We start from the raw sequence: 13,711 nt of genomic DNA on the forward strand, positions 1-13,711 counted from the left end.
CCTGATATTCCTACTGTTTAGTCTTATTTAAAAGAAAGATATATTGATGAAATGTGAAGTTATGTTTGTAACGAATAATAACATCATGAAGAGAAATTTGGATACTTAATATAATCAGTGAAATACAAAAACTTCCAACAAAATCTATTTGCAGCTTTCAGTGATATTCGTATCAGAATTACGCAGTTTCTTCATACACGGAGGCAGGTCCAGAAAGTACATACTGTTCTGGAAAAACTAGCTTGAAAATGTTTTTTTTTCCTTTTCAAATAAAGTTTGTTCTTACAAGCAAAAGCATTTCGAAAACTATTTTTCTACATAGTTAACACATTATCCAGACATTTACTAAATTCTCGTAGTGAAACTAACTTGTCTGTACTCTCTTCAAAAATAAAATACCTTCATTGAAGATAGTCACTTCTAAACGCAGTTTTTTGCGTCTTCATCACAGTCAAAGCGCTTCTCTCAAAAAACAAGTTTCAAGTTCAAGAAGAAAGTAATCTGAAGGAGCAAGGATGGGGCTGTACTGCAGGTGATCAAACCGCTTTTAATCAAATTGTTGAATAAAGTTTTGAGTTACAATAACAAATTGGGGGCATGTGCAGCCATGGACACTAGCGCATTTATCATTGAGTAGTCAAACTCATTTTCTCGCCATTCCATCACTTACTGCATGTTCATCATAAATCTCTATAAGTTGATGACGAATTTTAGCTGGCTTAACATTCTTTGCACTCAAAATCTTTATTTCAGAAGGTGGAATCTATTTTAGCTTTAATCATTTCGAACGCTCTCCAACACATGTAATCACAACACAATGCGTAATGGCGTCAGTGGACAGACAATCATTTATAGACGCAATTTCGCATCCATGAAACCGACACTACAGCTACGAAAGCGATTGAGTAAAATGGTACTTACTCTCCGAACATGCCTTATAGTTACCATAATCGTAAAAAAATTCATCATGTGTGCTACGTTCCTCATAAGAATCTCGCTACATACGCTAACTTGTATGTGTTTACAATTTAATATGAATAATAATTTAATATTAATAATAATTTAATATTTATAATATTATAGGTAAAATTTAATACTTCAATATATTCTCGAAAGTTCTTGAAATATTTAAATGAAAATGATAGAAGTATGGGCATCTATAACGTATTTCTAAATATTTGAATCCATCGCCTTTTATAATCAGTGTTTAGTACAAAAATGAAATAACATATTCTTCTTCTGTTATACTACGTATAAAAGGAATTTATGACTCGACATAAAACTACTTTTTTAGATTACATTTTGCGATTGTACTGTACGTAGAAGTTACTGACTAGTTTTATAATATTTTTTGATAGCTTAGTTCCTGTCACTAGCCTACAACTATGACCGGTGTAGTTTAACCTGAAATTCTATAGGTTTCAGTCTAAAATATGTATTTTCGTGAGAAAGAAATTTAATTGCGCATGGCCAAACTTATTCATGTTTAAAAAAAATGGGCTTCTTTGCATGTAAATAAATATTAATAGCTTAGATTAAGAAAATTTTTTGTATGCATTTTTTGCAGATAATATTTTTTCCGATAGTGCTTCTTAAAGAGAATGGGAATGTTTGTACATGCTCATGGGAAGATAAAAGTGCTTATACGTATAAAAAATCCCGACATGATTTGATTTTTTATAATTAAATATAAAAACTCAAATAAGTTGTAATAAATTGGATATATATATATATATATATAATCATGACATATTTCGAAACAAAGAAATTCGTGAAGGAACATTAGAATGCATTGTCGAATTGTTTAAGACAATTAGTTTCATATTTTTATTTATTATTTAATTGCATATTTATTTCGTTGGTGATATGGAGCTGTCTTTAAGGAAATTGAGAAGTAAATACATTCATATAAATGTGTATTTTCTAATTATTTCAGAATATGATAAAAGTTTATCAATAATATTCCAAATTTAATAGAATATTAAAAGATCTGATTAAGTTATGATCTTGCGAGTTATGCTTCAATACAGCCTCTTTGCACGCAATTAGTTTTTAAATTTAATTTAAAAGCCTTTGTTTAAATTAAAGTTCACAAATTTTCGCTGTTATCATTTATATAATATCTACCGATTTAAATTGGACTTGATAATTATTGAAAGTTTTTAAATTACAAAGCAGATACACTCTTTATCTGTTTGGTTTCGAAAAAAAGAAAACTTGAAACTTACGTTATCCCTATCCAATAATATATGAAAATTGTTTATGCTATGCGACTTCGCAAATCGAAAGGAGTCATCTTTCATCAAATAGATAATGGGAAAACTTGAAGTATTTAAGAAACTTACGATTTCATCGTATAGAAAACTTTCAAATAATAATAATTTAAGAAAATATGCCTAAACTAGAAGCGCGCTATACCACTCTTAAGGATATACAAATGTTGTTTCTCCCATATGCTGTTTCACTATCTACTGACATGGGAGCATTTTGGCAGAAAATCAATATATATCTTTTTTCACCAGATAGACAGTTTTATGACATATATTTCAAGTTATGCTAATTAATTATCAGAAAATTTTCAAAGAAATTTATCTGTGTAGCAGACCTGCGGATTCGCTGCTCTTCGGCGGACACTTCTGTGGTCTTACTGCAACTCCGGCTTATACTTAATTTTAAATTGAGTGGGAATTTTTATAGTCCATTTCGTGTACGATTAGATAAAATGGAGTTTTAATTAAAATAATACTTTACATAGTAAAAAAAATGAAAATATATATATTTGAATAAAATATTAAAATTGTGTAAAATCATTATAAAAAAGAGCTGAATTTCAATGCCATGCATCCGGTAAATTTAATAGACCCTAATGCCTGGTATCTGGGCCGGTATGTTGTCTTAAGACAGGGTGCCTGGTACCCGGATTCGGCCAATTTTACTAGATATCCAGAGCCGGGTAACACTCATTTATTTTCGACGCACTCATTAATGCCATTCTTCACAATAAATTCAAAACAATTCATGAAATGAATAAATGCATTGCTTCTAATGTTGGAGTTTATAAGCTTTCTGTTTTATCGAAGTATAACAGACTATGGTTGCAAACAAAATATTTACGTAAAAATAATACTTCAATTATTCTAATGTTATTAGTAGTTTAAAAATTATAAAATATTAATTTCTTAGTAAATAACAGCAAATGCTAGAAGCGTGACTGTTTCAATAAAAATTATTAAATACATTTTTAGAAAGATTTTATTTGAAAACAAGAAACTTAAGTTTAATATAAGTCAACAAAAAACTTATAATTAGAGTGCAATAAAGCATTTTCTAATAGGTATATTCGCGTTTATATTCAAAAGAAGTATGTATAAATAAAATTGGTTATTGGTAACTGTAAACTATTCTTTTGGCTAGAAAACCAGTTCTGAAGTTCCCAAGTTCTATATTTTATTTTTTACTTTTTTACCGTCGAGATGACCATATGAGGTTTTCGTGGATTTCCTCGTGTTATGCAAACACGTGTTAGTTTGAGAGAAAAAGTTTCATGAGAGTAAATTCCCCCTTGCTTAGTTCTTGATTGAGGAGTTACTTTATGTTTTGGGTTTTAAAGTAACTAGGATACGGATCGTAACATTAAGGGAGGCAAAACCACTATATGAATTTTAGATCACGTTTGGCTATAAGAAAAAATCCCCCCCCCGCCCGAGTATCGAAAAGATCAAGAGATTGTGCTTAGATCGTTATCCGTTTAGATCTATATCAGAAAAGTTACGTAAATTACGTTTTTAAACTTTTGAATAAAAGCTAATGGAATTTTAAATAAATCAAATGAGAAGTTAAATAATTACAAAGTCCACTTTCAGCAAATGTCTCCCCTTCGTATCAAAGCTTTACGTTTTTCATTCTATATCTAAAAAGTCATGAAAATTTCTTTTTTTAAAATCTTTTTTAAACATACTAAAAAATTAAAGCACGCTTTCTTTTCTTTTTGTGTAGATCTTGTAAAATATTTATTCAATAGAAAGATACACGATTTTTAGATCGTTTTGCATAAATGTTATAATACCAGGTAGGTACACTGAATTCCAACCGCGTAATAATCCAACTTTTACCAGATATCCAGAGCCGGTAAGCGAAAAGATTTAATTTTCATCGAGTACTTGAACCCGGCAGCGATTTTCCTATCCAGCGGCTTTTAACTACCACTTCCCTTCTTATCATTTTATTAAATAAATAAATAAAAAATTATAATAAAAAGAATTGATTCTAGATTTTTTTTTTTTAATTTGGAAAACATTTTTTTTTCCTTTCATAAAAGCTTGCATTATAATTTCGACCCATTACAGCCAAAAAGAAAACTCCACAAAAAGAAAGAAAAAAAAAAAGAGAGAGAGAAAGGGGGAGTCCTTAGAAGCTGCTGGATTGCAAATTAGCGAGACGACAACATTTAAGGGTAAGGTAAATTTCTACGAACAATACACTACTCTAACTAATCGAAGTCGAGGTCTAGAAACATTTTTTCAGAACTCCAACTCATGCAATATTTTCTTCGTCACCATAGTTCTTACTAAGAGGTCGCATTACTACAAGAGAAACGCATTATGCCAAATTATTTTAAGTGCTATTTTTTTTCTTTCAAAATACCAAATTATAAACAAATTGTGACTATATTACTTCCTATTTCCATCACGGCAATTAATCCTGCTAATTTTTGTTCCACAATTTTATATTTTGAAAAAAAAAAAAGCATTTTAAACTTCAAAATATACTCTTATTTTATCTGAACTGAGTTTTTGGGGACATTAAATTTTAATTTGCTAATGTAGCTGAAGAGAATTTGCTATAAAGACTTTCTTTCACTTTATAGTTGTCCTCTTAAGGAACTAAAAGCAAATCACAACGAAGCAGTTATGTTGGCCAGCGGTTAAGTTGACCGTTTTAAGCCGGTAAGTTTTGTAGGAAGGCTGAGCTGGTTTCGAAGCTATATGCATTCTAAACTAAGTAGTAAACAGAAGTTGTGAGTAAAAGTGTGAATATAATTAATTGAACACTAAAAAAATCATAAAAAACTAATAATAATAAATAATAATTAAAAGTAAAAATAATGAAAAAATAATAGAAAAAGTATTCCATTTATCTGTGAAATATTCATTATATTCGAAAGATTACAAATGATATAAATACATTTAAGATATATGACATCCAGGATATGAATATGATCCAAAACTATAATTGCAGATATGCTTTCCTTAATGATAAATCTACAATTTTCAATCTAAATTGGAGTATATCCAACTTGACAATTATCCAAGTCTTAAAACGACAAAAATTTCTTTCTTTCTTCTTTTTGTGTACTAGTGTGACTATATTTGGCACAACACCAGTTTCTTTAACGAAACTATAGTACTTTAATGACTTCAAACATGAAAAATTGTTACTTAGTTTCATGAAAAAAAAAGAAATATTTATCTTTCCTATGAGAATTCAGCTGATTAACTTACCTTTGAAAATCGTACCAAATTGTTGAAGTCATTGTTCTCGGTTTCTTGATAGTAAGAGATAGCCATCGCTGCTTTCTGTTCATTCGCGAAAAATGAAATGATTAGTTTTAGAAGAGCAGAAACATATTGTTAAACTCACGTGTTCAATTAGCATTGATAAGATATGAATCTTATCAAAGGTTTTTAATTTCTCTACGAGGCGTGAACAAGAGTAATTTTTTACTGTAAGAAAAATGCATTTATTTCTTCAAGCTAGCTTATTTAGAACATTATTTTTCTGTCGTTCATTTTAATCAGTGAAGTCAAACAAAATTATTTCTATATAGGTAATTTAAGAATAAATAAGATTTAAACCATCCAAAAATACTATATTTAAAGAAATATCCTTTTTTTTCCTCCAGAAAAACTAAAAAACTTTCTTGAAATTATTTACTGTTTAATAAAATTGTCTATTATGAATTTGAAATGTCTTATTTTATTATTTTATTTAATAGAAGAATTACTTGTTTTCTAGTGGCAGCGTTTTAACACGTGTGCGGACAACTTGCCGGGAAAAGTGAAAATGCTGGTACGGGAAAAGAGAAAATACTGTTAGAAGAACTATTTCAATATTAGATAATATTCGGGAGGAGTTATTCTATTCTCAACAATAACAATTCACTGTAAGGAAATTTATCACGGCGAAGAAGCAATTCAATATAAAAATTGCATCCGTTAAAAACAATGGATTTTTATGGATTTTTATTATTCCGTGGAAAAAAAAACTAAAAAATGAAATTTATTGTTACCAGTTTTTACTCCGGTGCACTGCCAAGGCAATCTAGCGTGACCCACCGGTGGGTCACCCCGGCGTGAACGTGTTAAAGATCTTTTACACAAGTTTCCCTTGCTCATAGGAAATTTTTTTGATTATAATGTTTTTATATATTACACAAAAATATATTTTAAAGATTGAGATTGTAGAGAGATAAAATTTTTCAGTTATATTTCCATTTGTATCTTTAAATTTTTCTCAATCTCCATTAAATATAAGCAGAGAAAATGGCTATAATTGATTTGTTATAAGACATTGTAGAAATATTTTTTCTCCTGAAAGCTTTAATTTGCGAAAAATGAAATAATTCTCACATTTACATTTATGAACTAAATTTTCATGATAAAAAGAATTAATTTTTATAAATAAGCTACATAGAACTTTCCTTTGAAACTGATTTTTATCCGCTGAAGCAATAAAAAGCAATAAATGAAGCAATAAATTAAATAAGGAGCGATTAAAAATTGTTGTTAAAAACGTCTTTGAATTTACACGCATCGTTTTACAAAAAGCATGTTCTGAAGGCATACACTTAATAAACCCTAGAGGCTATTATTTTGATAAAAAAATAATAACTTCCTTATGTGTACTATTTCCCTAAAATATTCAAATAAGATATTTTTCTTTTAAAATATATATAAATGACTAGATAACTACGTTTTAGAAACAATGAAAACATTCATAAAAATTGAAAAGTTAGTACGCAAATATTTTATCGACTATGTAGTCCAAAATATCTTTTTTTCCACAAGTTTATTTTTCACATGTATGTTACACTGGAAATTTGATTCCCTTAATTGAAGAAAATAATTCAAAGTTGTTTATTAAAGTAAGAAATATTGATATTAAAAAGTAGCTGTTCTGAAAATTAATTTTTAATTGACAAAAAAATATTTCCATGTATTTTTGCGGAATTGTATGATTTATTTAGTAAAAGAAAATAATAAATTGATACTAAATGAAAATTTAAAAAAAAAAAAAAAAAAATGACTAATTTCTAAAAATTTTTTAATGCAGCAAATATGTTCCTTTTAAGCTAACAGAAAAATATTCCTGTATGGTAGTTTAAGAAAGTGGGTTAAAATTATGTATTATAATTTTATAAAGAATAGTGATGGGATATCTATTCTAATATTAATATAAAAATTTCATGTAATATTTTGTTCTAGTAATTTTTTTTAAATTAAGCTATTGCATGTTAATTATTTTAGCCGTACTAATTTATTTAAAAATAGTATTTAGAAAAAAAATTATAAACAATATGACTAACTAAAAATATTTAGGTCAAAATATATAATTATACTAATTTATTAAATCGGATGATACATGCAAATAATTTTTTATTTTTTTATATAAGTGGAATCAATAATTTATTTTTTAATTATTTTTTAACATTTATAATAAATAATTTTAATATTATAGCACTTTCGTTACTAAAAAGAAAACAGAATAAAGAAATTACTATAAAATAATTTTCTTTATAAAATAATTAATCTAAAAAACTGAAAAAGCGTGTTTACTGACGAGTTACTATTGTCACTGATGTAATTAATGTAATTGATTACTATATCTTGTTAAAAAACAATAAGATAAATCATCATACATAAATATTTTATAAGAAATGCATAGATATAAATTATTATACTTCGCGTTCAAGTGAGAAAATACAGATGGCAGCACTAAAAGAGAATTGTATTATGTCATAAAATAGCTGCCGTTTTTCTTCTTAAATTATTATAATTCCTAGTGAAGATTATAAATTACCTTTCTATGTCAAACCAGTTATAAAAAAAAATTATCATGTATCTCAATAAAAGTGTGTATCAAATTTAACACACAAAATACAGAATGTTCCATTTTTTTCTTGAATAAAAAATATTTTGCATGTTTACTATTCACATCATCTATTAATTATTTTCAGCTTTTAAAAGATATTAAAATCTTATGAATTTAATAGAGAGAGAAATTCAAATTTTATTTAAAATATAGTTAAATTTTTAAGGAGGTTTATAAGTTATTAGAGACAAAATAATTCAAAATTAAGCAAACACGCTACAAAATAACAGTCTATTTTATAACAGTCTATTTTAAAATTAGCATGTGAAATGTCTCTCATTATACATCTTCCAGATATCGGAATAAAATGAAGTTGTAAAAAAGAAAAGTTTCAAATTTCCAATAGTACAAATCATTAAATAATTTATTTAATAACTTTTTAGGAAAAATTGTTCTCAGCCATATTTTTTTCTTGATATTGCAAATGATAAGATGAATAAAAGATTTTCTGAGTTGTTTTTAAATTTTGTTAATGGATATAACATGTTACATCAAGGAAGGCTCTTTTTCAGATAATGATTGTTATTTAGCTAAATTTTTAGAGTTTTTGACTTTTATCAAGTATATATGTTGACTTTATCTAACCAATTAAACTTTACTACTGTGGAGCATGATTTATACCATGATTTACTTGACAGAAACGATGAAATTCCCAAGTGAGGTACCCCCAATCTTATTTTAAAAGTTAATTTTTTTCCCCAAATGATGTCACCTAGATAACCTGAAGATTAACTGATTTGCTCCGTCAAAGTGCACATCACCTAGATAATCTGAAGATTAACTGATTTGCTCCGTTAAAGTGCACATCACCTAGATAATCTCAAGATTAACTGATTTGAACCGTCAAAGTGCAGAATCAAGTGTTTTCTGCTTTTCGCATAGGTAAATTGCACATTAACGAATAACGTACTGTTTAAGTTCAAAATTTCTCTCATTTGATCGACTATAATGTTGATTGTTTTGTCTTAATTCTTTAGGTACGAGAAATAAATTAATGACATAAATTCAATTTGCTTAATAATAATAATATTTTAAACTGTTTGATTTTTGGTATTACAGTGCTTAAGGCGGTTGATGAATGTTTTTATCAATTAAAGGGTTTGTTTACAGTAAATCGTAGTTTTGGATTGAAAAAAAATATAAAATTCCATAATTTAAGAACGCGGAAATATTGTTGTTGTTCACCCCTACCATGCACCTTCATACTACCAGAAATTTTATTTTATTTTTCCTAGTTGGGGTAATGGACTAATTAACTAGGTGGTTTTCACATTACCTAGATAATTTGAGAAATGAAACAAATTGTTTGGTACTTAAGTGGATCATCCGAGTAAATCTGGGTTTTACCTAGATAATCTTCTGAATAGCTGATTTCTAAACTTCAGTGGTGACATAGAATTTTTTTTTTATCTTTGTTGACTGAGAACGTCTCTACCTGCTGCAAAGATATAAAAATCCCAAGAATAATGATGCCAAAACTTAATGATGTTTAAAAACTTTTGAACGGAAATTCTTTTCTCGTGGGGACAATAAAAAGCTAAAAAAAATGAGCTATAAGTTAGGAAGCATTGGAAGGTTTAAAGCAAATAATTCATACCTCCAAAAAAGTGTTTTTTATTATGTTTTAAACATACTTATTGTTGCATTATGTTCTGTACTTTGTTTTAATTATAATTATGCTTTTTCATTATAATAATTAACTGTCTCAAAAATTTTTGTTTGATTTTCGATTACAACAAATCAAAGTTAGAAAGAACAAATCTAACCCGATAGAAGAAGTAAAAAGAGAAATAAAGATGATACCATGATGTCATAAAATGTTAAGAGGACCAAAAAAAATTGATTCACGTTAGATCTTCTTAGCCTTTCCTGATTGCGGAGGACAAGACAAAGCCCAATAATAACATAGCAAATACAAATGTTAACGGATTTTAAAAAGAGCCAGAATTTGGGGAGCATAGAAAAGTTATCTGATTGATAGTACAAACTTCATTGGTTTCATAAAAAAAGAAGATGGTAATAAAAGCTGGCATGTTTCGAGTGCACAAAAATAGATGCCCATTTTCCAGACTCGCCGGACATGAATGAGGAAACCATAGGTGATTTGAAATAGAAAATATAAAGTTGCCAAATAAAAATGGAAAGTAAAGGTGAAAAAAAAACTAAATAATTCATAGTATTCGACTGAAACAGAAAATGAAAAATAAATAAAGGCTTAAAAAACTGGAATGGTCGAGTGAAAAAAGGCAGCGGCCGAGAAAGGCAAATCAGAGCAGAATTTTTATCGACGCGCATAGAGAAATTGTGGGAAACTCATGTCATTAACAAGGGGTTAGATATTAATATGAATAAAACAAGATTTCAGAGCACCAAGGGTCCATTTTCGTTAGCAATCTTAAATTTTCTATTTCAAATTATTATTTCCCTCATTCAAGTCAGACGAATCTATGGAATAGGCGTATATTTTTGACGTAGCACGTCAACTTTTATTACCTTCCTCACTTTTTTTTCTATTTAATGTAGTTTTTATAATCATGTGTATCTTTCCGCATCATGTTCTTGGGATTATTCATTTGAAGTTATCTTAAGTGCCAAAAGTGCCAAATGATTAAAAATGCCTTAAGTGCCAAATAGGAACTTAAACAGAAAAATTTTATGATTATTAACTATTTACTAAACTTATAGAAGAACCCTTTACCATGCTCAGTTTTAAAGTGTATTAGCTTTTTTCAGAATACCATGCATCAAAACAAATCGAAAGAAAAAAAATGACTCATCATTATTTCGCTGTTTCATTACCAACTTTATAAAAAACTTTTTTTTTATAAATATTGGTACTCTAAATATTTATTTTTGTTCTTCTTTCAGAATAAATAGCTAAGGAAGAACCAAACAAATAAAACCAAACATCCAATATCGACAATTTCTAAATTAATCATATCTGATGGATCTAAAATAGGTAGCAGGAATTGACAACATCGGAACCATTTTTTTATATTTTACTATCACGAAGAAGAAAAAATATTCCTTTAAAAATATTTTCTCCATGCCAGCAGTCATCAGTCATTTAAATAATAAGAGGAGGGTGAAGCGAAGTGTTGGTGGGAAAGCATAAAGAAAAAAAAATGGAATAAATAATAAAAATGCTCTTAAACGACATCATCATTGATTTTAATAAATAGCTTAGCCATCAGAATGTGATTTATGGCATGGAGTATTTGTGAAAGAGTAGTTTTCCTTATTTTTCATGGTTTTTCTGTTTGAGACAAGTTCGATGAATCACAATTTTCTTCCAGTTCATCAAAATTTCGTTTGGTCTCATTTTTTTTAGTCATTAAGAAGCGATAGCGTAAGCACCGATACCTGGTGTTGAACAAGTTTTCATAAAAAAAAGGTCAAGTGTCATTAATACATAATTTCCAACTTCAACTTTTCCGTCTACTTTCTTTTCAGACAAAGGAAGTTTTGTATTTTTTACCCGATCAACCACGATTTAAATTGAGTAAATGAATTATTTCACCATTGTTATTATTGTGGAGCATAAAATCCTGACTCACGATAAATAATTTAAAGAAAACATCAAATCTAGCGTTAAGTTTCTGTATTACTTTATGTTTTCATTAGGAATGATTTTTAAAAACTTAGCCCACATATAATTTGCCGTGCTAAATTAGTGCAAAATGTGTTTGAGAAGAATGATGAATTGAATAAGAAGGCTATATTTATTGGTAAAAAAATTTAAAAATTGTAAACAGTACAAACAAACAATATGATGGTGCGGTATTTGTTAGGCTTCCAAATAAACCTTCCTTTGTAATCCGTTGCCTGCCACACAAATGAAACTTGTTGTAGAAAGGTAGTCATATGATTCACTGAAAATAATTAATAACTATAGATCTCGTATTCAGTATTACGTCAGACCTTCATATAGATTGATTCTTTAAGAAATTTACCAACATATGATCATTACATAAATATTTCGTTGGAGAATACGAAGACATTTAAGGCATGTGCTTATAAAGGTAATTCAGCTTTTTATAGATATGGTAAACGAATCATAATATCGAAATTTTCAAGTAATCACAGCCATTTTTTTTTAAATCAAAATTTAATACTTTTTGCAAAAGATTTAAAATGGAATTAAAAAGGTATTCAGATAAAATAGACCACGGAATGTGGTGGACCTAGGTTAAGATGAATTTTCTTTTATTTTATGAATTTTTAAATAAGGTTCTGGTTTTGTTTACCTCAATATGGACCGATTTTAGTGCGAAGGATTTCATCAATCTTTACGATTCGAACGCTACTTTAAAAGTTTTTGCTTTCAATTTAATTTTAAGAAGTAAAATTTGAACTTTTAAATTCGTTAGTGCTTATTACTCCGAACAGACGCTTCTTTTGAAACTGTAAAAAAGCAAACTTCGACCAATTACAGAGTTGGTTCAGCTCATGTGACTTTTTATAATTTATATCTTTTTCAGTTTTGATAATCAGAGATATTTAACCGAAGATAGGTGCACTGCCCTGTGTACCCCACTCTAGCGTTTTTCTTAAGGTTAAGTGCCACTGCTCGGTATAAATTTACCAGGCTTACACTACAATGATGTTTTTTTTTTTAAATTTAAGTATCACTGCCTGGTAAATGTTTGTCCAGCATACCGTCCTAATGAGCCGAACTCATGCTCGGATTGGTTCAGGTAAGTGGTTTTGTTGCCAAAAGTCGTCTGAATAGCGGTGCAGATATTCTACTGAAGATCGGTGCAATTGCAACTACCTTTAAATTTAAGAAATTCATATAGATCATTACAAAGAATTATCTTTATAGTTTTTTTTAATAATCCTTTTTAACTTTTCATTTGTTCAAAAAATGACAAAATGTCATTTTTACTATTAAAAATTGCATTATAAAATATTATTTATAAAAATTTATTAAATCTGCTTTAGTGAATGAAAGTTTCGCAAATGAAAACAAAATAATCTAGAATGTTGTTGAATTAGAATATATTAATATTTTGCAATCGAATGTTTTCAGACATTGCTTTCATTTTTAATAACACGAATAAGTTAAAGAAAAATTATAATTGAACTTTATTAATATAATGCATTTGCATAGATCTGCAAATGCTTAAGGGAATAAAATTATACTTATTTTCTTGGTTATTTCATTCTACTGAACAATTAAATTATTCAAAATAAGAAAAAACTGTGCAATTCAAATAACCTGCAATTTACTAACTAATAACGTTAGAAAAATTGGAGGAACAAGTTTAAAAATGTTTTCCTCAAAAAAATCTCTACACCGGACATTTTGATATCGATATTTCATAGTTACTGATAACTTGTTATTTTTTTAAACAAAAAATTATTAGGCTTATGTGTATTGAGTCGAGCCAGATATATATCTTGCTGTTTATTGTCCTGTGCATTTTTTTAGAGGTTTTAAACGGCGTAAATATTTTTCTAGTAACTGAATTCCTGTTCACAAGAAAATCTCGTACAGAATTGCATGGGAATAGCTAAATTTATAAATCCGGAAAATAAGCAAAAGTAGGTATAGTTT

General features: G+C 28.1%; 1 protein-coding gene across 5 annotated transcripts in view; it reads right to left on the bottom strand.

Annotated features, from left to right (window-relative positions):
• The window catches only part of LOC107436145 (GTPase-activating Rap/Ran-GAP domain-like protein 3), a 607,350-nt gene that overhangs the window by 183,545 nt on the left and 410,094 nt on the right, over positions 1-13,711 (bottom strand). Inside the window, exon 1 of one of the 5 annotated variants that reach the window (XM_016047734.4) lies at positions 5,502-5,631. The exons of 3 other annotated variants lie outside the window; for them this stretch is intronic. In XM_016047734.4, coding sequence (XP_015903220.1) covers positions 5,502-5,584 — 83 coding nt within the window. In that variant the 5' untranslated portion in view covers positions 5,585-5,631. Of the gene's footprint in view, positions 1-5,501; positions 5,632-13,711 lie in introns of those variants that run through there. One more of the 5 variants, XM_071179231.2, reaches the window with a different exon arrangement.

Source organism: Parasteatoda tepidariorum, chromosome 3 (assembly GCF_982258835.1).
Source record: "Parasteatoda tepidariorum strain Cologne lab strain chromosome 3, Ptep-v5.0, whole genome shotgun sequence".
Lineage (NCBI taxonomy): Eukaryota > Metazoa > Arthropoda > Arachnida > Araneae > Theridiidae > Parasteatoda > Parasteatoda tepidariorum.